Source organism: Diceros bicornis, chromosome 2 (genome assembly GCF_020826845.1).
Source record: "Diceros bicornis minor isolate mBicDic1 chromosome 2, mDicBic1.mat.cur, whole genome shotgun sequence".
In the NCBI taxonomy this organism is placed as follows: domain Eukaryota; kingdom Metazoa; phylum Chordata; class Mammalia; order Perissodactyla; family Rhinocerotidae; genus Diceros; species Diceros bicornis.
In genome coordinates, this window is record NC_080741.1 from 61,519,166 (window position 1) to 61,543,692 (window position 24,527).

At 42.1% G+C, this 24,527-nt stretch overlaps 1 protein-coding gene across 5 annotated transcripts in view; it reads left to right on the top strand.

Moving 5' to 3' along the window:
- Positions 1-24,527, top strand: part of PTPRG (protein tyrosine phosphatase receptor type G) — a 680,315-nt gene that overhangs the window by 528,557 nt on the left and 127,231 nt on the right. For all 5 annotated transcript variants that reach the window (XM_058562200.1, XM_058562209.1, XM_058562192.1 and 2 more), the window contains 2 exons: positions 14,254-14,411; positions 24,204-24,396. In XM_058562200.1, the coding sequence (XP_058418183.1) occupies positions 14,254-14,411; positions 24,204-24,396 (351 nt within the window). The remainder of the gene's footprint in view (positions 1-14,253; positions 14,412-24,203; positions 24,397-24,527) is intronic.

Here is a 24,527-nt window from a genome sequence, read left to right on the forward strand (position 1 = left end):
GGAGTGGAATCTGTGCCTTTCAATGACATGGGCACTTCTGAGAACCATAAAGTTGAGTAAGCAAGGCGAAAGTCGCAAGAATGCGTAGAGTATTCCTCAATACAAAGTTCAAAAATGAGAAACTCTAACCTGTATTGGTTAGGAGTGCACATGTAAGTGGTAAAAGAAAAGAAAAGCCAAAGTAATGATTATTTCAAGAAAGAGGATGGTGGTTACCTCTTGAGGGTGGGATGGGATAGTGATGAGGGACTGGCCCAGGGAAGAGTTGCAAGGGCCCCTTCTGTTCTGAGTGTGGTTACCCTGGGGTTCACTTTAGGATTATTTGTCAATGTTTATTGACAAATTTATGTTTTGTGCACTCTTCTGCATGTGTGTTAAATTTCACAATCAAAGAAAACGATGATTAGCGTTAGAAAGTAAGAGATTCAGACAGTGCTCTCCTCTGGGACACATGAAGTACCAAGTGGTCTCACAACAAGCAAAGAGGAGAGTGACCGCACTTCTTTAAAAAAACTTTTTACCATAAGTCCCCCTGACAGGCTGTGTGTTCTCTCTGCAAATTGGTTGCAGACCAAAGAAAGAACTGAGGCTGCCTTGGGATTGTATCCTTAAGAGATGACTTTGGAAGCCAATACCTCCTTTTGGAATTTAGAAAAAGGAAATCAGAAATAAAGGAGGCAGGGTGTCAGGTGACAGGTCTAAAAACAAAGCGCCTCACTGCTACTGTGCTGGTGCTCACTGGCTCCGCACCAGGTAAGGGTCTGATTAGCCCGACAGGCATCACTGAATCCTCCAGAAACGCCCTGAGCTACAACTCCCATGGCCCACATTATACAGAAAGGCAAGTAAAGCAGGCAGTGGCTGGATGACTTGAACCAAAATCTTCATGACTTCAAACTGGGTCTTGTTACTCCCAGACTATCTCCCCGCCCTGTTCTCTGCCAGGGTCACCACCTGCATACTTCAGTCTTGATTGAGACTCATCATATAGACTCAGTGGAAGGGGCAAGTGAGGAAATATTTAACAGGCCCATACTCTGTCATTGTCACTCCAGCACCATTGTGATTATCCCCGGGGTCTAAGATCTTGACATCAACTTTCTGGCTGAGGATAAATGGCTAACGTTTCTGAAAAATGTCTTACGCGGACTTTGGAAGAGGACAAATCCTAGACTTTTAGACGGGAACTTCTGGAAAAAATTAAACTGTTAGGCAGAAAAGGTAGCCTGTGTCATTACAATCCATGAGCAAGATAGGGCAGAGGTGAGTTGATGTGGTTTGAGGGGTTCTTGCCTGTGTTGTGTGTGTGAACTATCAAGTGCCTAATAAGTGCTACTCAAGGTGTTGAGGGTAAAATGATGATGGATTTCTCCTGCCTTTGGGAAAATTTTAATCTCATGAAGAATCTTTTTTGTCCTTGCCATTCTTGGTGCTGAAGGTCAAAGAGGCTAATGTTGTTTGCTTGCAAAGTCGTCATGTCTTCACACAAATAAGCAGTTGGATCTTTGGAATGAGTTTTTATACAAAGTCTGCATTATGGAATTCTTTTAAAGAAATGGAATTTTGTTATTTTTCACTTGAAATTTGACTCTTAGGAACGCCACTGAACAAGGATTCTGAAACAGTGCTTCAGAGTTTAGTCTGTCTTGGGTTTCAGTTTTGGCTCTCCAACTTGGGAGCTGTGTGACCCTGTACAAATTGTTGCATCTCTCTGTCCCATCTCTTTGATTCACCTTGTCAAGTAGGGGTAATGAAAGTATCTTCCTCATGGGTATTAATGCCAAATGCTTTAGATAGGTAAAGTAATGAGCAGGAAGGGTGCCTGGCATGTGTCCACTGTCCTCTAAATCATGAGTCAGCAAGTACAATCTGTGGGTCAGATCTGGCCTTCTGCCTGTTTTTGTAAGTAAGATTTTATTGGAACCCTGCCACAGTCATTTATTTATGTATTGTCTCTGACTGCTTTCGCACTACCGTGGCAGAATTGCGTAGTTGTCAGAGAGAGACTGTCTGGCCTGCAGAGTCTTAAACATTTACTGTCTGGCCCTTTACAGAAAAAACTCGTCCACCTTGCCTTGTCTAAATGGTACCGATTGTAGTACCTCTACTAAGAATGTTGCCGCCATCACCCAGTCGTTCCTTCATGTTGGGACAATTACTTACCATTTGATAGACTTCATAGAGATGAGCTTCAGTTTTGAAGTTGCCCGAATCACCACGTCATCTAAATGTATTTCAACTGAATTAATCAGGGTTCTTATTTAATGTTTACCTTAAAGAAATAAATCATTCAAATTATTTTCTCCCTTTTGAATGACAAAGTCAATGCTGTATTATCCACAATTCACTGATAGTTTTGAGCATCTTAACATGCGACAAAATTTCCCTTTTGAAGTTTATGTTTCCAGCATTTAATTACATGGAACTTTCCTGAAGTGTGCTATACATATGCACCACCCTGGTCTTGACTAATTGGCTTACGTTCTGTTATGGATCCAGGAAGGACAGATGATTATCTGAACACTTTTGATCTCAAAATCTTCTAGAAACAGGCACGCTTAAGCCACTTCCACAGTTTCCTGGATTTCGGTGTGTCAAGACCACCACCAGAGATGTTAGCTATTTCCATTTCTTTTCTTAGTCAAAGCCAGGAAATACGGGATGCTGCGCGACTTCTATTTTATCACCAGTAGTGTTAACAGTAATGTTAAGACAGAAAAAGGCTTCAAAAGCTATTCCTTTTAGGTTAGATTTGAATTTGAGGCCATTTCTCATTTGGCCAGCCTTCATTGTCAATATTTTAGCATTTAATTAGGATTTCAGGAGCCCAGGGAAATGGCCTTTTCCTGGATGTTTCAATGGGATGTGGAAAGCAAAGAGAGAGTTTAAAAACATGTCTCCAGTTGTCTACTGCAAAAGTGCTTGCTAAAGTAGTCAGGGTTGCCTTGTGTGATTTTCTGAGCCTGCTACACGATTGTCACCTTGGTGTAGGAGAAACACTCTGGTGCAGTGGCCAAGAGCACAGGCTCTAGGTTTGAATATGAGTTCTGCTTTTCACTAGTGGTACAACCTACACACATCATTTAACCTCTTTGTGGCTCAGTTTTCTCAAATGTGTCGTAATGATACTGATCTTATTGGTTTGCCCTGAGGAGTCAGTGACTTACTGTACATACTTGTGCCTGACACGTGGTCTACACCCAGTGTTAGCTGTTAGCACTGCCGCCTCCACCACCATCATCGCTGTTAGCTTTGTTACTTCTTGAGTTGAGTACATGATGGAGGCCCTGTAGTGACAGGAAACGATTCTGGAGCTCTGAGTTCTGTCTCCATCATTAGCTATTGAAATAGAATGTATGTTGCTTGACTTAGTTGTCATACAAAAATAAAATGAAATGATGCAGACAGTGGTCATAAAGATGATTTGGGGTACCAGTCCTTTTGAGATCAGGGGAAAGGGTAGTGGACAAGGAACCACAAAGTGGGTGAAAGGAAGAGGCAGCAGCCTCTCATCTGTTAACCCCTGGCTGTGTACCTAGCCCTGCACAGATGTTCTATGCATACACTCTTATTTAATCCCACGGCAGCACAGTGAGATAAGAATTATTAATCCCATGTTACATTTGGGTAAACTGAGGTTCAGAGAGATTGGCTAATTTGTTCCAGCACGTGCAGTGGAGCAATGATTTGAAACCAGTTGTGTTGGACCCTGAAATGCATTCTCTTTCCATCTCTGCCGGGCCAGTTTCTATTTCTAGCATCGACTAACTTCCTGATTATTGTCACATTCACTTAATTTTGTGTGCCTTGGTTTTTCCCCTGTGAATTAGGTCAGTGACTGAGTGTCAAAAAGAAGCTAAAAGAATGTACACACCGCGTCAGTTATGGCCACCAGAACCATGTAGAGGAGAGAGACAAACAATGGAACTGTTCAGTTATAATATTGGGTTTTTGTCACCATATAACTCTGTATAATTTAAATGTCATGTTCATTTCCTTAATTGTTGACAAGAATCTGTGCTCTTTGTGTAGTTTCTCTTTGGAAATATTAATATCAACATATGTTTCATACAAACATCAAATGTCACATTTAGCCAACTGAAACCACCAATAAACTCAGGGAGGCTAGATGTCTTTGAACCAGAGTGAAGAAGCTGTTTCATGACCTTGGAGCGCCCCTCCAGGTACTTGAATACAGGAATCTGATTAATCAGGTGGGCTCTCTCCCTATCCAGCTGCCCTTGCTTAGACCCTGCAATAACACTAGTTATTCATGCCACAATGTGGGCCTTTAGGATTTCCTCTGGACTGTGCCCATAGAGAAGGCCATGGGGCATGCATTTAATCCTCTACCCACTGGTGGAGAGCGTTTCAGAGGCAGCGATAAGCTCCACACATCTACATCCCCATGTCGTTTGCCCCATTCAGGCTCGGATAGTATTGCTTGTTGCATCCCTTTGAAATATCCTACCCTTCGTATAGGAGCAGGGATTAGCAGACTTTCTCTGTAAAAGGATTGATAGCAAATATTTTAGGCGTTGCTGGCCATACATTCTCTGTTGCAACTACTCAGCTGTGCAGTTGTAGCCCGAAAGCAGCCATGGACAATATGTAAACAAATGGCATGGCTGTGTTCCAATAAAACTTCATTTACAAAAACAGGCGCTAGGCTGGATCTGGCCCCTGGGCCACAGTTTGCCCACTTTTGACTTAGAGTTACTTAGTGGCTTAGTTTGATCAGTTCTTTTCAGCCATGTATAAAGGACCTACTCTCTAAGGCACTGCCCTGGGTGCTAGGGAATATAGTCAGGAGCCACAGCCTTGCTTTAATGGAGCCTCCTGCCTGCTCAAGAGACCACTGTTAACCAATTACACTGGTTAGACTGTAAGCGAGACCCAGGTCTGTACAACCATAATCTTGGGTGAGTTATCAGCCCTCATCAGGATGTTGATACCTATTTCACAGCGTTGTGAAGCCTCATTTAGAGAAAGACCACAGCAATGCTTGGCACTGAGTTCATGCACCATGAATGTGAACTGGTAAAAAGAGGTGAACTGCAGAATATCCCGCAGTAGGGAATAGAGTCTTGGGGTTAAGGTCAGTGAAGGGTAAGCTGAGGCTGGAGAACCCAGTTAGTATAAACAGATGGGAGTTGATGCCAGATGCTGGATATATGGGGTGGACAGGAAAGGCAAGGTCGTTGGCCTTGTGGAACAGTCAGGCTCGTGTGGGAGACAGATAGTACGCAAGTAAAGCTGGGAAGGAGATGCACGAGGTATGATATAGATGGTTAGTAGCGGCGGGAACATGCTGAGACGCGGGGCTCAGGGTGGACTCTCAGGAGAGGGCATTTGAGCTGAGACCTGCAGGATGAAAAGGAATCGCCCATATGGAGTAGGGTTCGGGGGAGCATTCTAGGCAGAGGGGACTGCAAGGTGAGGAGGCGGGCGGGTGGTCAACAAGGGAGAGGGCAGAAGAGACGGGTGGCAGAGGTGGACCGATCATGTAGAGCCTCATGGCCATGGTGAGGAGTTTGGATTTTATTGTAAATGAAGTGACAAGCCACTGGAAGCTTTTGAGCTGGGCAGTGTCAGGATTCGATTTATGTTTTAAAAGCTAAAAGAATTCTTCATTCTTCAGTGAGATTTCCTTACCTGATCATGTTCAGATCTGCTGCAGGTGAGGAACTCAGAGCCCAGGCATCTAGACCAGGGTAGTAGAAAGGGCCCAATGCTAGGCTTGGGAGACTCAGACTCCCCGCCACCTCGCTGTGGTCTCAGTTCAGTCTCTTTCCCTCTCTAGACCTCCTTTTCCTCATTTGTAAAATGAAATGGAACTAGTGTCCTTGGAAACTCTCTTGACCTTCGCAGTTCTCTCTGGTTCCCCAGGTGACTTCTCAGGATCACCTTGTCATAACTTCAGTCTAGTGCTTGTTCCTTAAGATCATCCATCATGGGGCCGGCCCCGTGGCATAGTGGTTGGGTGCGCGCGCTCCGCTGCTGGCGGCCCAGGTTCGGATCCCGGGCATGCACCGCCACACCGCTTGTCAAGCCATGCTGTGGCGGCGTCCCATATAAAGTGGAGGAAGATGGGCACCGATGTTAGCCCAGGGCCAGTCTTCCTCAGCAAAAAGAGGAGGATTGGCATGGATGTTAGCTCAGGGCTGATCTTCCTCACAAAAAATAAAAAAATAAAATCATCTATCATGAAGCCTTGTAGATAGCTACATCTTGATAACGGTCAAGCCTCATTTCCACTGCCCTGTCTTTCCCATTTCATCATCCTTCTTGATGACAGAGAGATGACATGCCTGATAGTCAACATCCAGTCCTATAGAGCAAGTATCGTTGCTTGTATTTAGATCATAAAATTAATTCCTCAGCTCCCTCTGGGAAACCTCTGCCCCCATCTTAATTATAATCTAATGCTTTCTGACCTCCCTGATGGCGTCTAGATGCCATGATCTTAAAATCCCTGGGTTCTGGCCCTCAGGCTCTTTCTTTCAGTCCTGACCTCTGTCGGGGCCTGGGGCAGGCCACCCCAAAGTATACCACAATGGCATATTGATTATTTTGAATTAATGTTACTTGAGAAGCAGCTAATGCAAAAAGGGCATTTTGACCCTCCTCTCTCTGTTCCCCTTGAAAGCAGGAGATAAATCTACCATATGAAAGGTAGATTTATCTACGTCTGCACCAGGAGATAGAGAGACATCCTTATCACCAGAGCTAGGGAGTTCAGGGCCAAGAACCTGTTTATACAAACCTTGTTAATTCTTTTACTAATTTACTACCTCAAACCCACTCTGCTTAAATTCCTTACTAATTAAGCACCCAAACCTAAATTTCTTTGCCCTGTCAAATTCTCACAAATTTATTGTTTCTTTGTCTAAAAAGATAAACTGTCTGCTCTGTTCACTGTCTAAACGTCATTTTTATGATCTCCCGTGCGTATGTATTAAATTGGTCTTTCTCCTGTTGTTCTGTCTTGAGGATTTTTTTATTAGTTCAGCCAGAAGAATTCAAGAGGAGTAAGGGGAAAATTTCCCCCTCCCTGACACCTCCTGTTTCCTGTTCCTGTTCAGCAGGACCCTCTGTCACCAGCCTGTCAGACTCATCACTCCTTGCAGATCACACAGCCCATTCATGGCTGGTCCAGACTTAACCCAGAGCTGCTGACTCTATGTCTAGTGTTTTAGCCTCTTCACAACTTTTAGCCGAATTCCAGATTGTACTTAACCAGAAGCTGATTTTGCCCCTCTAGAACCTGCCAAATCTGGGGCTTTTAAACTTTTCCTTCTACTTTCCTTCTTGCTCACTTCACTCCAGCCACGTACCAGGCAGAATCCCTTTGCACTCGCTTTTCTCTCTGCCTGGAATGTTCTCTTCAGGTAGCCACATGGCTTACTTCCACCTTCAGGTTTTTAATCAAATGCTTACTTCTCAATGAGCCTGCCCTTAAAATTGCCATTTTCAAAACAGTAGTCAGGGAGATCTCACTGAGAAACATGTCATTCAAATATGACTAAGTTGTTAGCAGCTGAAAGGCTTTTGGTCTAAAATCAGCCGTGAAGAGAGCAGTAAAGAAGTGTTCTAGGCAGAGTAAAGAGCCTGTGCAAAGGCCCTGGGGTAGTGTGATCTTGAGATAGCAGAGGCCAGTGTAACTATACCTACGAGTCAGAAAGTGGCAGTGCCTAAGGCTGCAGAGGATATAGGGGCCCATTGCTACAGTCCTTGTAGAAACTGGCTACTCAAGTGTGGTCAGCATTATTAAAAATGCAGAATCTCAGCCCCCACCCAAGACCTACTGGATCAGAATTTACATTTTAACAAGCTTCCCAGGTGATTTGCATACACATTCAATTGAGCACTATCTTCTTTCCCCTTTTAGAGTGACCTAACACCCGGTTTTTTCCACTGTCACTCCCTCCCTACCCTCCCCAACACGAAGCAGAAGGCCAGTCCTACCCCAGTGATGTTAAGCATTTAAGGAAAAGTTAATAGCTTTTCCTTATAAAAAGTTTTGGGAAACCCTGAAGAAATTAACAATCATTGGGGCTAAAGAAGCTTTGGGCTTTCTGTTGTTAGTTTATCTTATACACATCCCTGACACTGATTGATTACTTGTTTTGGGGGTGGCACAGCTTTTCTTCCCCTAGAGACCAGTGCACGCTGTCCATACAGCTTCCAATGTAATACTTTGTTTAGTGGTGTGTGTGTGCTCATGTGTGTTTTCAGTATCATTCCATAATTCTTGGTTACTGCATAGGTCTCATCTATATGTTGATTGTTTATCATGTTTTATAAAGGCTTTCTTTTTTCCTGTATAACTAAAAACGTTGAAAATATTAGGTTAACACACTGAAAAATGCAATCAATCAGATGATTATCATCTAATGTTTTAATGATCACATTTTTAATCCAATTATGCATGTTTGAATCTTTCAAATTTCCTTTAATTAAAGATTGCCTCCTGGCACTGCTATCAGAAATAAGAAATTGAACAGAATTGAGGCAGATATAATTTAATGTTGAAAGGAAACTGCAAGGATAACTGGGCTGCGCTGGGTTTAATGGTTGACCATGACTTTCAAGTCCTCATACAAAATTTTCTAATTGATAAGAAAAATTTAATCATCTCCAGATGTACTCCATTTGCATTCAAATAAGGTATTTCTTTTTCTAAATAAACCTCCCCTAACTGATTATTCATATTGTCGTTCAAAATGCTTAAAAATGAAAGACAGAGTTGGGTGAAATGTAGACTACTTAATACAGTGTGTATTTAATATAAAAGTCATACATTATTCATTTTTGCAATTTGAATAACTTTGAATTTTGCATCCCTGTTCCTCATCTTTTTCTTTGATGAACAATTAATTATTAAAATATAATATTGTCTGCATACAGCACTGGGATCCTTGAAAGTGGAATACGAGATTCATTACTTTTCAATTCTTTTATCTAGTAGTGCACAGTACCTGCTTATTATGGTATAATGGAATGAATGGTGGTATAAGTAGCATTTCAAATATTTTTCTCAACTAGTTAAGTGGCTGGGATAGGAATGTTTTGAATTCAAATTAGTAATTAGGATAAAAGTTGGAGGCAGAATGCTCTGATCACGATGGGTTTGAAGCCAAACTGCCCTATTATAACAAGATTTCTTTAACAAGCACTTACATGTGCTTATTCTGTGCCAGACATTCTCCTAAGCCCTTACCTAATGTTAATTCATTTAATACTCAGAACCTCCTTATGTGATTGATACTATTATAATCCCATTTTACAGATGAGGAAACAGTTACATAGAGGCTACATAGCTTGTCTTAGGTCAGACCTTTGAGTAAAGGAGTTAGGATTCTAGCCCAGGGGGCCCGGCTCTAGCATTTCTCTCCACTTTATGACATATGCATTTATTAAGATTTTCTTAATGGAAGAGTTTATGTTGCCAGCTGAAAAGTGCGTTCTTCCTTCTTCCCAGTGGCTGTTCTCAGGAACTCCCGGTCTCAGGTCCAGCCAGCGGAGCACCTTGTGGCTTATGCGGGCTTGGCAGGCAGTGCTAGAAATACAGGGCTACCATTTCCAAAATGATTTCTAACTTACAATTAAGCATTATGAGCACCCCATTTGCCAGTGGAGCACTGCCTATGGGACTGAGTAAGAAACAGAATTTCAGAAAGATCAGTAAAAATTGATGTTCAGGGCCGGCCCGGTGGCTTAGCGGTTAAGTGCACGCGCTCCGCTGCTGGCGGCCCAGGTTCGGATCCCGGGCGTGCACCAACGCACCGCTTCTTCAGCCATGCTGAGGCCGCATCCCACATACAGCAACTAGAAGGATGTGCAGCTATGATATACAACTATCTGCTGGGGCTTTGGGGGAAAAAATAAATAAATAAAATCTTTAAAAAAAAAAAATTGATGTTCACTTGGAACTTAGAGAATTCTAGGGGGAAAGGAAACAACTCAAGAGTTAATTCTGTAATGTGTGTTCACAAAAGAAATGATCAGTAATGATGGAGGCACCTGAACATTTAGCATGTCCCCCTCGTTCTAGCCATGACTATCAAGGTGACTTTCTAACGCTTGTTCCCCACCCCCCAACACCTGGCTTAAAATGGGGTGGGGGGTGTGCAAAATGTGGCCCAAGGGCTGAATCCATTCCACTGTCTATTTTTGTACGCCCCCGAGCTAAGAATGGTTTTTACATTCGAATGCTAATTAAGTGAAATGTGATTCCCCCCCCAAAAAAGAATTCTTCTTCTTAGTAGATGTATATTTTAAAAATTGTGTTCGATTATTATTAGCATTTTGAATATCGTTAACAAGGTTGCGGAAATGTGTTTGTTATATAAGTACCTATATAACATCTTCAATTTTGCCTCCTGGCTTGCAAAGCCTAAAATATTTACTATCAGCCACTTTACAGAAAACATTTGCTAATCCCTGGCTTAAAACACAAAATGAGCCAGCCTGCTCTCAGCCAAATGCTTGCTTTGATAAATGAAGGTTGACAAGGCACTGTCTAAACCCCTTCCATCTATTAGCTTGCTTAATTGTCACAGCAACCCTGAGCGGTAAATATTCTCAGTAAATATCCCATTTTACATATAAAAGAAGTAGCTCAGAGAGGTTAAGACCGTTCCCTAAGGTCACACAGCTGTTAAATGTCAGTTGATTTCATAGCCCATGCTAGAGCTTTGGCAAAGAAAACTCTTACCTATACTGCTCAGGTTGATGGAGAATTTTTCAGACACGTGCACCTTTAAGGCACTAATAATCCCGTTAAAAAAATAAGACACATGCACAAACATTAAAGGAAGTACATGGCTTTGTAAGATGTACGTGGGTAAGCCTTGGTAGTTTTGAGGAATAATAATACAAGTAATAAGAATTAGAGTAAGAATAATATCTATCATTTGCTTACTATGTTCCAGGCTCTTTCTGAACCCCTTTCTCGTATTGACTTATTTAATCTTCACAACAGCCTAGGAAGGTTTAATAACCTGCCTAAGATCACACAGGGGAGGAGTTGGGATTTGAATCCGGCAGGCCGAGAATCTGCTCTCTTCACCGACCTCTGTAGGGATGGAGGAGTGAGGTGCTGATGCGGCAAGGGTTCATGTAGGCATTCAGTACTAGGGGATGTTTCCTGCTTCCAGGCTTAACTGTTCCAGATCCTAAGTGGTTTCTTTGAAGAAAGAATTCCATCCAAGTCTTTGTATTCGCCTCGAGTTTTTGACCTGGGGTCCCTTATTTCACCCTGTTCTCCCATTTCTCCAGCGTAAAATTAAAAATTGAACTAAATTGGTGGTTTTCAAAGTGTCCCTGGGTTCCCAGCTCAGCTTCAACCGCAGTGGCTGCACGTCGAGCTGCTTGGCTCCTGTGTAAGATTTTGTTTGAAGAAAGGGTTCTTTGGCTCCTGAAGTCACTGTACTAGAGTGGTCGAAGGCCCTTCCAGGTCTCAGCGTCCTAAGATCCATTGGCAGGGTCGGTGGTGGGATCAACAAGCAGTGAGCCCTCCTTCTCTGTCCCCCTCCCCAGGTCTGCCTGACCTGCCACCCATCTGATTGCACCTTCAAATCAGTTAAAGCCAGAACCTGCCTCTGAAGCCCTTGGGTTGGTCAAGGATAGAGAAGCCCTGCTGCACTTGTAGCACTGGTCACGTCTGCAGTGTCCATCAGTCCTGCCAAATTCACGAGACCTGCAAGAACTTATTTAGGAGTCCTGATCCTGCTGAAGCAGTGTTCCCTTCTGAAATCCAGCCACCTCAGATTGGGGGGGCAGGTGTTTCTGCTTTATCTTTTTATGGTCCTTAAAGCCACAGCCTCTTCCTTAAGTGGGTGCTTTGGATGGGGGCTTTGCTGCCATAAGCTTGCAGGAACTGTCTTGTCACCACCTGGCTGCATACAGCATGCTCAACTGCAGCCCTAATATGGGATCAGGCCCCTGGGAGAAAACGCTCAAGGTTTTCTGGTCATTCAGTCTGGAGCCCTTGATCCTAAGGCGGGTTGGTGTGCCACAGTGTGCCGCCAAGTTCTCCTACAACATGAGGGAGAAATGAACATGGTGATTTTGTGGTTCGTGATGCCAAGCCCTATGCAGCCTCTATCGCTTGGGGCCTCGTGTTGACTATTTACACAGCCCAGGAAGCGCAGAGACAGCAAGAAAAGGCCAAAATATTTTCTCCTCCCAGCCAAGCCAGGCCCAGCCAAGCACGCCTGCAGCGATTTCCCCCATCATTAGGCGGCTGGTAACCAGGTTTAAATTAAAGCCCAAACTTGCCAGTGGGCGGAGGGGCAATTCCGTTATTTCCGGTCTTTTGTCCAACAGAAACCGCTTTTGTCATTTTGATTATAGAACCCTATGATTGGAAGACTTTTGCATTTATTGGTTAATATTTAGTTTTTCCTTTTAAAAAAGGGATTGAAAACCTATATGAGAATCAGCTAAGGTTTCCGAGCCTCATGAATAACTGCTGCTATGTCACTGTTCACTAGTGACCTTGGGCTTAGTCATTTAACCTCTCTGGGCCTTGATTTCCATATCTGTAAAACTGGAGTATTGAAAGTACATACTTCATAGGGTTGTAAAGTGAAAGAGTAGACTGATGGGTTAAGAATGACGAAAGTCTAGATTCTAAACTCAGCTACCTGGTTGTGCATTTTAGGGGTAAATTGGGGATGATAATAATAGGACTACTTCATGGAACTATTTTAAGTATTAAATAAATTAATCTTTATAAAGCTCTTAGAACAGGGCCTGGCACATATAGTACGTGCTGTTTAAATGTTTGCAACATGTAAATACTCAGAATAGTGCCTGACATGTAGGAAAAGCTAAATCAATGTTAATGTTTCTTCAACTAATCTCTCTCAAATGGAAATTGCCATTTTAATTATTCTAATATAGTTGATGTCTCTTGGGGTTTTTACATTATCCCCCAGTTACTTAGACCTCTTGAGTCGAAAGATACACATTTGCCCAAATACCTGCACTGGTTGCTCTGCATGAAAGAAGAGGAGGAAGGAGGTATGAGGCTTGGGAAGAATATTCCTATAGGCACAGATGTGTCCATGAAATAACCTGGAGCTGTTAGGTCCCCCAGGAATGTCCTGGGTTCTGGTGGTGGAGACCATCAAGGAGCTAAAGGAAGCCATTAGCAGGACTATAATAACCTTATTACATCCCTAAGAAGGATAAGAAAGGAATCCCAGACTTAAATTCAGGGCTAGACCTTTGGAGACCCATGTAGGGCCTAGAACCTTCTCTGATTCATGAAAGGTGCTGGATGATCTACTGAGCCTGACTGAGAGAATTATAACACAGCCCTAATCTCTGTTGCACTATTTTCTACTGCCTCAGGACCCTTGCACATGCTGCCCCAACGCCTAAAATGCTCTTCTTCTCCTCTTTCGCCCCTCACCTAGTTAACTTCTGCTCCTTCTTTAGCTGAGTCAGAATCACGCAAGCTCTGGTGTCAAGGTGCCTGGGTTCATATCCCAGCTTTGCGACTTGGGGGCTATGTGACCGTGGGCCAGCACTCACCTCTTCTATACCTTGTTTTCCCCATAGAGTTATTGTAAGATATCGTTGTTGGGTCTCAGCTTAAATGTCGTTTCTTCTACTTAAGAGAAGACCCTTTCTCTTTTATAAAAAGAAGCCTATTTTCAGGGCCATCATTTTATAAGTTCAGGGTTTTGCCTTGGTTAGGTTTCACTTTGATTTGGATAGGCCTTGGATGAAACCATCATGAGATGTAACCAACTATGGAATTGCACTTTACCATTGGCTTATAGATTTCTTTACATACAGATACCCAGTTTGTTCCACTGATTATTAGTTCATACGTATTAGATGGAGAAGGGTTCTATGGTGAAACAAGATTGGGAAGGAGTGGGTTAAACAAAATCAAGCCCATTTCTTTTCTGCAGGTCGTCTCAGAGACTTTAATATGCTAATGTTTTGTCTATTTCCTGGGGGAAGAGGGAGGGACTGCAGTGTTGTTCAGTGTTGTTCATCATGGAACCCGTTTTTCATGAAATACAGTGCAGTATCGTGCCTCAGAACACACCTTGGGAAACACTGCTTTGTTTTCTGTGGCCCTCCCACCACCAAATGCTAGTGCTTCTCAGGATGTAAACAAACATAAGGCTTGTGATACGGCACCAGCATACTGAGGGTTTTGACTGTGTGTCTGCAGCATGGTACGACTTATCATTGTGCTTCTTTTTCCCTTCTTCTCCCAAACAGAGAAGGAGACCTTTCTGGATCCTTTCGTCCTCCGGGATCTCCTGCCTTCATCCCTGGGCAGCTATTACCGGTACACAGGTTCTTTGACCACTCCACCATGTAGCGAAATTGTGGAGTGGATAGTCTTCCGGAAGCCTGTCCCCATCTCTTACCATCAGGTAGATATCCGGCCCCAAATGGGGTTTCTGTGTTTACTTGTTTTGTGTTGACTTGACTATCTGACATTGCTAGAATATATCAGTAAGGATTTTTTTTTTTTTTTTTGATTGTCTGCTCCTCATTGATTCCTTCATTTTTTCCAACAAACATGTTTTTGAACCCAAGAATTGTAAAATATAAAACATGGTTTCTCAGCCGTAAATTAACTAGCTGAGGAGAATTGCAAGCATGGGATCAGGTATTATGTAAGTATTCAATCTTGAAGAGATAATAACTATCCTCTATGATGATGATGATGTCTTGTGCCAAGAACTCTTCTTAGCTCTTTATATGTGTTAATCCATTTAATCCTCATGAACAGTAGTTTTATGAGGTAGGTACTATCTGTACCCTCATTTTGTAGAGGAGAGACACAGAAGTGAAGTAACTTGCCCAAGGTCATGCAACTGATTACCAAACCATAGTGTCTGATCCAAAAGATCATCTCTGAACCACTAAACCTAGCCAAAGTTCAGAAAAGGGAGAGGTTTGTATACATGAAAAGATACCATTGATTGAGCTCTTTCTGTGTGCTAAGTAGTTTACATACGGTCAGCTTACCCACTTGCAAAACAACGTTGAGAGAAGGGTATTGCACCGTGATGGTACACATCAGGACATCGTGGTATGGAGAGATTGGGTAGCATGCCCAAGGATTCGTGGTTAATGGACGTTGAAGACAAAACCAAGCCTGCATTCTTCTGATTCCAAAACCCAGGTTGCTGACCCTTACACTGAACTGCTTCTCTCTGAGTGTGGCCTGGGCAGATTTCATAGGAAGGTGGATTTAGGCTGAGCACTTAACTGTGGGTAGGAATTGGTGAAACGGAGTTGGGGTTGGGGGCAATGTCAGAGGAAGAGGAGCCACCAGGGGAGTGCGGGGCCTTGAAATCACTTCATGAGGAATAATAGATGGAAGGGGAAAATTGTTAGAGGGGCTGTGTTATTTGTCACAAATGCAGCGTGTACTGGAGTGGAAGAGGAGTAGATTTCTTCTCCATAATTCCAGAACATAGAGCCAGGAACAATGGGTAAGATTTGCAGGAAAGTGAATATCAGCCATTAACCAGGACTGTCTAAAAATGGAAGTTTCCTATCAGGGCCATTCATAGAAATGCCTTTCCAGAGCTTGACAGCCAGGAGTATTGATGTTGTAGAGGGAAGGGGGAAATTTTGGGATTATGTGATAATCAGTAATATATCTGAAGCCACAGGCAACAAGGTTATGAACCTGGCTGGCATGGGGAATAGTCCGAAGATTTTCCTAACAAAGGCAGAGAATACAGAATAGGGAGTAAGGGAAATAGGGTCAGATGGTGTCCTGGTCAGGTCTGTTTCGGATGTAGCAGACAGAAACCTGCTTAGAGTAGGTCAAGTAGAAGGAGTATTTTGAAGAAACAATAGTGGAGGCACTCTGAGACGAAGCAGCCATGACCAGGACCGTAACCAGCACGTGCGGCACATGCTTCACTCTCTCTTTCAGGGGCCACGTGGGCTCTTAAATCTTGGAGTTTCTGCCGCAGCTTTGTGATTTGGTACTTTTGCAAAATTCTTGTCTCTCCTCTCTCTCAGTTTGTTTTCTTCTGGTTGCATCGCCCAGTATGGTTATTCTAGTACCAGCTGACCTTTCAACTCAAGGGCCATCTACCAACTGACAATAGTTTGGGTGCTATGTCAAGTATTCAAGAAGATAGACCTGAATAGAAGTTGGCCAACCAATGGATTGGCTGGCCTTGGGTTGTGTGTCCATCCTCAAAGAAATCAGCAGAGGCTCCCGGTAGCATCCTAAGCCATCCAGTGTTGCCCCTCTGGGGGTAAATGGAGCAGGTTGTTTAGAAGGAGCTGTGTGCAGGAGAGACACTTTATCCCACTTACAAAGTTAGGCGGTGTGGGGCCAGGCTAAACAGACTTATTTGGCCTCACTGCTGTTGGCAGACATTTTACTTTGAGACTTTTTTTTTTCTTTTAATTCCACTCTGATGAAGAAAGGAGTACAAGCAATTTGGTTGCTGAACAGGATCCGCCAGGCTTAAGGAGATAATGAAGTATGAAACGAGTTTTCTTCCTAATGGTGAAGCCAGCGTGGTTTTATTAAAATAAAATAAAATTGGAGTCCAAATATTTGTATCCTCAGGGTTGGGGAAGGGGGTTTTGAAAAGGGATCCTTTTTGTCAATTAAGATCAAACCTTTTGTTTTCAAAGATATAATGGCTTGAGATAGTGAGGTTAAGAAATACAAGTTTGGCCAGTTTTTTTGTAGGGCACCCTGTGAAGGGGAGAGGCCCAGAGTGGGAATTGTTTAGTTGGGGAGAAATAAGGACCATTAACACATACTGGGTTTTATTGCAGTTTCAGATTAGCGGGTCCAAATAAAAGGCAGAGTTTTAGGCTAGGATATCTGACCAAGTGTTTGCCAATGAGAAGCATTTTGGCTCATGGTAACTGAGCCTCTTAGAAGGTGCTTTTTTAACATCTATTTACTCTTCCTGCTACTCATTTACTCAGAGAGAAGAAATCAGGAAAGAGTTTTTCTCTGTGACTTCCAATATATGACTTCTTTGTAGGTATTATGGTTTCAAGGAAATAGTGAAGAAATACATTAATCATATTGGCCTCCCAGTTTCTTTACTATAAACCATCTTCAGATAATATTTTACTTTTATCAGGCACAGCTTCACGTATCCCTATCTCTCTCACGAGGGAGGAAAACAACTCATTTTCATGTGGCCAAACTGGATTCTTGCTGGCAAGCTGCGTAGAGGTCACAGCTGTGTCAGCCCTTGGAAAGGAAGGCATTAGCCATCCAAGTATTATCGCTTGAGACCTTCCCACCCTGACCCTGCCAACATTCTTTCTGAAGTTAGCACAGAATGTTCATTTCAGAAAGGGGAACAGCCAATTCCAAAAAGCCAAGTAGACAGAATTCCATGTCTGCTTCTATCAGAAAGAAAACATTCCTGGTCCTTGATACTTCTCTTTCTCCAAAGTCTCTGTCTCCTCTCTCTTCGTCTCTCTTACCCAGTCTCGGTGCTTGGAAGCAGTGAAAATGAGAGCATGTTCACCCTAAAATATAGTGGTTAGCAAAAACTGTTGACTTATGTGATGTGGATTTCTTTGAAACTTTCTACAGTAATTATGAGAAACTACTTATTTTTCCTCTTTTGTTCTCTTTTGTGAGTCTACTTGGACATTCAACCCAGCCCTATAGCCGGTGAACTCTGGCTCTGGCCTTTGTGATAATCTAGCTCTAAATACGGTGTTGCTAATGGAGTCACACGTTGGCTTGGTTGGCCAGCAGTCAGCATGGCTTATGTGACTCCACAGAATAATCTACTGTAAATGTCAGGCAAAAATCATGCCATGACTTTGTCACCAAAACAAAATGGTAGCACTCTCAGCCCTGGTGTTAGTAGGTCAAAGGAGCATTGTGTTCATGATCAGTCAAAGAACATGATCGTTTTGAGTCTAGTGTACTAGGGTGTGTTTTATTCCAGAACAGTGGCTCTCAAATGATGGTGCTTTGGCCATTGGAGACTATCCCAACCTTCCCTTTCCAGGACTATTTGCCTCCTGTAGTTTAAAATATGACACTGTCCATAATTTTCCCGAGCATGAGTTTTATTTAAGTGCTTCTTGGGGGCTCTATCAGAAAGGCAATAAATAAGTCTGAACATGTCTAGTTTGTTTGCTTTTGGATGTTTGATGTGTTTTTTTTTTCTTTCTAACGGTAAGCTGGAGTGGATAGGAGAGGATTATTTGCATGACTGTTTTTTTAACCAACGTTATCTCTGTCATAAAGGGTGGAGCAGCTCTTTTGAATTAAGACTATGTTCCATTTGTAGCCAAACTGCCTGGGTTCCATTCCAGGCTCCATTCTTCAGCTAAATTACTCAACTACTCTGCTACTCAGTACCTCGATTTTCATCTGTAAAATGGGGATGATAATAATACCCACCTCATGGAGTCATTACAAAGATTAAATGATGGAATGTGTGTAGAATGCCTAGACTGCCTGACACTGCAGGAAGTGCTAGGGAGATACTAGGTGGGTTTTTGGTTGCCGTTATGAGGTGATCACCAAGCCTCTAGGGCAACACTCTCCAGTAAAAATAAAACACAAGCCGCATCCATTGTTTTAAATTTTCTGGGAGCCACATTAAAAAATGTAAAGAGAAACAGGTGAAATTAATTTTAATAATATATTTTATTTGACCCAGTATATCCACAGTATTATCATTTCAATGTGTGGGACTAGCCACATTTCTAGTGGAGTAGCCACATATGGCTACTGGCTACTGCAGCTCTTATGCTTATCTCCAGGCCACAACAATTAATGAATCACATAATTCAGAATGTTTCTATCCCAACACTACATAATATGCAGTGCACGTGAATAAAGAAGGTTTCTTAAATGGTGGGGTGAAGGTGTCATTATTAATCCACAACAGATAGCTTTTTTGTTAATTATGGGTAAATCCTTTTGTTGCTGTAGAAGGCCTTTCTATAATTGCCTTCGTGCATAACTGTCTGTCACTACAGGGGGACATGGCCGCGTAGTTGCTAGCTATTCTCGAGTTTTATTTCTGCAGCCGTGGTTCAATAAGTAAAACTTGGGATGCTCCAGGCTATTGGGAATTTAATATTCCATCATTATTGTCGTTTTTAATAAGGAGGCAACAAAACAGGGCCTGCCCTGTCACTCTTCAAATGTATGGTGAAGCCAAAGATTTTCTGTGACCTTAGGTGTGACATTTCAGTTCCTAATGCTTACCCTGGAGTCTATTATTATGCTTATTATGGCTTTGTTTAATAGCCCCATCCTATAAAATATTATACACATCAGCCTTTTAATGGTTCATAATTATATTACTTTTGATTTTCTCTCATTTCCCCCCTTCAGCCACGACGGTCCCCTCCCCATGTCTTATGGATGAGAGCTCTTGCTGCACATGAATGGCATGAATAGATTTCAACTTTCCTTTGATTCGAACCAACAGATTAAAAACTAATTATTCTCTTTAATATTTTTCTAATAAAAACTAAGTTGAAATGATTTATATACACTTCCAGCCAACACATTTGCAATTCAAGGTTAAAATTGTTCTTGAAACAGCACCAGTTAAAATGCAATTACAACTCTCAAAGCAGGGATAAAAGGAAGAAATGTTTTACATGTTCACTTCAAAAGTTTAAAAAGTCAGTTTAATATGATGGAAATAAAAACTTTCATTTATTTTTACTAAATGATAAAGACTTCATTAGTTATATTAAAGTAAAGATAAATCCGAGTGTGTTTATTACCTGCCTCCGGAAAAGAGTAAGGTGAATAAAAGTGCAGGCTTTGTGAGGTGGGAGCATTTTTTCCTTGCACCTGCCATCTTTTTCACGGTTCCCAATTCTTTCTGTGTTTCCTGTGCAGAGAAGTGCAAGCAGTTTTATGTTACCAGTGGTGGATGTGCTGCGTGGAAGGGCCTAAAAGGAATTTTAGGGACTTCTACTATCATCACATTCAACTTTTCCGCTGCAGTGTTACTCTTTCAGTGAATAATGCTGAGGGCTGTTTATGCATGTGGCATCAAGTGACTGAAAGCATGAAAAACAGAAACACACAGACCTAGGTTTCTAATCCTCACTTCACCTCTTGGTTCTTGGGCAAGTTGCTTAATGTCTCTAAGCCCAGTTTCCTCATAAGTGAAAAATAATAATAATCATATGATAATACCACCTTTGTTTGGGAATTTTTATGAATATTAAGTAAGAGAAAGCACATAACACTCTCAGCACAATGCCTTGCATGTAATAAACACTCAGTAAATATTAGCTGCTAGTGTTAGTGATATAATAATAGTGTTTTTAATAATGTTACTTTAATATCATTGTTTGAAACTAAAAATGTTAGAAACCAAAGTAATGTTTGTAAAGTGCATAACAAAGTACCTGTCACATAATGAGTTTGATAAATGTACATTATAAGGAGGAAGAAGCAGATAGAGCATCTTACAGGTGTTGGAAGCTTAGAGCACAATCATAGTTACCACATTCCTCATAAAATAATAATAGTATTAGTAATAGTGATGATAATAATACTTAATGAGCACGTGCTGTGTGCCAGGAGTTAGTCCAAATGCTTTATCTATAGTGGCTCATTTACTAGTAAGAAAAACCACATGAGGTAGGTAATGATGTTATCTCTATTGTACAAGTAAGGAAACTGAAGCACAGAAACATTACCTTGACCAAGGTCACACATTTAGCAAGTAGGGCTTCAAAATAAGATTTTGAACCCAGGTAGTGAGAGTAAGAGCTTTGAGGTTGGAGAATAGGCACAGGCCAGCTCATCAGGGCCCCACCGTGAGAATGGGAGGCTGTCGAAAGGTATTGAACAGAGATGTGACGTGATTTCATGTACATTTTAACAGGATCACTGTGGGGCAGATCTAGAAGAGTCGGAGAGTAAGCACCAAACATGTGGTCCTGTCAGAGGCCCAGAGAGACACAACTTGACACAACTTAGTGAAGTTTGTTCTACGGGTCCAGCGTTATGCAGGGCTGCCATGTTGCACAAGTCTAGGAGGCAGCTTCTCATTGTTGTCCCTGTACATGGCATCCCTTGGAATTAAACAAGTGGAGGTCCACCTGGTGGTTAGTTTCACCTTTAGCGAGTTGAGTTGCAAGGCAAGGGTAAGGATCAAGGGACAACCTGAAGCAGCTGTGTAGTGATGTGTCAGTAGATTTCTGGGCCAGATGATCGCTGCTCACCTGCCGAAGTGAAATACGTAGACTCCCCTTGCCAATCCAGGGGTCATGCGAGTTTCCACTCAATGGCCAAGCGTGCCAGTTGCCAACGAGAGAGGGCACTGGCAATTTTCATTCATAGAGGAATGACAGTTTTCCTGAACGCTGCCAACCGACCGAAGGACATTTGATGAGTCTGCTGAACTTGTCCTCCTCTTCCTCTTTTGTGTGACTGTCAAGCAAAGCTATGATCCAGTTGACAATATAACATTCAGGTTATCAGTTCACTCTCAGAACCATCACATCCTTCCTTCAAAATCCTGGGGCAGGTTAAGTTAATGACAAGAAAGTGGCCGAGCTTTTAAGCCTAAGCGTGTCATTAAGCTGTAAGAGCAGTTTCAGCGAAAGCATTTTTGTGTTAAATTCAGAACCTGCCTCTTTTTACAGTTATATGACTAATTCTTTCCTGAGGCATCAGAAATAAACTTTTTAGGAGACCTAAATGCTAGCTGCGAAAGAAGCACGTAGTCTAGAGAATAAACAAACCTTGTAGTCGTCTTGCTGAGACAGTCTCTTAGGCCCTCCTTTGCTGGCATCTCAGAGATTAAACTACTTCAGGACAGATGGCTGTCTCTTCTCGAAAATTTCCGGTCTAACTTGCTATATATGGCAGCCCCGTCGATTTTTTAAAAAAATCACCCTGAAAGTTAAGGAAGTCCTCCCTCCATTCAGCTCACGTCTCTGAGGCTTTAATTTAAGCCACTTTCCTCTTATCTGGCCTTCTCTAGATATGGAGAAGAGCTGGTCAGCATCTTCCACATATAGGGACCTTTAATCAAGTTACTCCTTACTTGCCTTTTCTTCAGGCTAAACAATTCCACTTCCTTTAACTTTTCCACACAGGAATTATCCTCCATCACTTTAATCATTTTGGTTGGTCTTTCCTCAGACTGTCTCCAGAGGGTCTTTGTTAATTCCTCTCATCTAATTTTAAGAAGTTATTTTCTCTAAGAAAATCTGAAACCTTCTTTCATTTTTGGTTCCATTCAGTTCTGATTTGGGTAGTCCTGTCAAGTGAGTACACATCGCTAGGTTGAGGTGATGTTTTTTATCAACACCTCCAATTATCTTCAACTGAGTGGGTCACGTTTGGACAAACAGTCCAATTTTCTTGTTTTTTCTGCTTTTATTGCCTTTCTCCCTTCACTGTAAATAAAGAAGGAACATCAGAAGGAAGAATGGGAAGAAAGGCAAATCCTAAATAGAGACCACATGAGTTGTTAGGAGAAAAGAAGTTAACGTGACTAGTAGAGAATTGAAATAACACTGGAATCACGGGCTGCTTTTGCTTTTAGGCTGTTTGAGAGACCATCGTCGTTCTACTACCTCCATGAAAAAACAGAAAAGGTTTCAGGGTTTGTTATCACTTTACATTTGAAGAGATTTGGACGGGAGGTGGAATGATAGGTGAATCTGTATACTTAAATGATTTTTCTTAGCTAAAGTCGCTATATAAATTCATTGCTTTCTCATGCAAAAAGAGAGCGTTTCCTACTAGAAGCAGGTCATTTTCTGCATCATTCTCTGAGGCTGAGAAACACTGGGGTTAGTTTCAGGCCTCAAGATGACCATCCAGAAATCCAGCTAGTAATTCTCTTATTTATTTTATATGTTGCTGTTAGCTGCCTTCTGGTCCCCCAAAACCTAAGGCAGCCACTCAATGCCTGCTTGGGAAGCATCTGTCTAACACCACTCACCTTGTAATTCTCTCCTGCAGAAAGCGTTCTGATTTGGCATTCCAGTAGCTGATGGGCCAGAGAGAGTTCATTCAGTTTTTCTCTTCTTCATTCTATTTTCTTCCCCCACCTCAAGGAGTTACTATTTTTGATGGCTGGGCATTTTAGATTATAGTCCATTTCTTTGGTGACAAGAATAACTTTGTGGTCCATTGAGAACAAATCTCTACCATCTAGCCCCTGCTTCATTCCTCTTATATAATAGAATGATTTTTTTTAATGAGCAGAAGGTTGAAGGCCACAAAAAATCCTTTTTGATAATAGAAATATGATACTGGAGTCCTGAATTTTTTTTTTCTTTGCTTTTCCATAAGAGTCGGTCAGCAGTTGTGTGGAAAATGTTTCTTAATGATATTAATAATAGTGATGGCAGCTAATCTTTACTGAGGGCTTACTAGGGGCTAAGTAATTCACATAGATTTTACTCTTTTCAACAACCTTATACGATAGATACTAGTATTGTATCTGTCGTATAGATGAGGAACCTTGAGTTACAGAAAACTTGAATAGTTTAACGATGATTACCCATCTGGTAAATGTTGAACTTGGGCAGTTTAACTTGCAGGCCATGCATTTAGCAACTTCGTGACTTAGCTGCTTTGCTAAACTGGATCTCTAGTATTTAAGAAGATGCTGAGTGAGAATTAAATCACTAATATTTATTGAGCTCTTATGTGCCAGGAACTGTTTTAAGCGTTGTACGTGGATTATCTCATTTAATGCTGACACAAACCCTATCAAGTAGATGCTGCTACAATTATCACCATTTTATTGAGGAAGAATAGAGGCTTAGAGAAGTTAAGCAACTTTCTCAGGGTCACGGAGTGGTTGACCCCTGGAGCTACAATTCCCACCCGTGTAGTCTGGCTCCAGAACCTACCAGTTTCACCAAACTCTCTCTGCTCCTTCCCATAAAACTAAAGATCTGGCCGGGAGGGCGGGCACTGCAGAAAGACTGAGACTTGTCTGAGACACAAACTAAAAGAGTTCTATACATCTTCCAATGAAGTGTTTCCCAGTTAGTTGGCAGGACAGAAACCACAGCCAGATAAGTCCGTTGGCAGTGATTCCAGCAGGCAGCCTGTGTCCTGCTGGGTTTGTCAGACTTGGCATCGGGCACTTCCTACCATTTTGTGTTCTTGTCACCCTCACCCAGCTTTGGATCACATAGCTTTTCTAATCGATGTTCTTTTTTTCTCCCTCCTCTGGTTCTCTGTTCAGCTCGAGGCTTTTTATTCCATCTTCACCACAGAGCAGCAAGACCACGTCAAGTCGGTTGAGTATCTGAGAAATAACTTTCGACCACAGCAGGCTCTGAATGACAGGATGGTGTCCAAGTCTGCCGTCCGTGACGCCTGGAACCACGACATGACAGACTTCTTAGAAAACCCACTGGGGACAGAAGCCTCTAAAGGTATATTTGGATTAAGTTAAGTGCCATTGCCTGGAGGAAGATTCCTTATCATAAATTACTTTAAATTAAAAGGAGTTCAAAGCCAGCCAAGAGTTGGAACTTGGTGTTAAGAGCATATGTTTCTCTGCTAA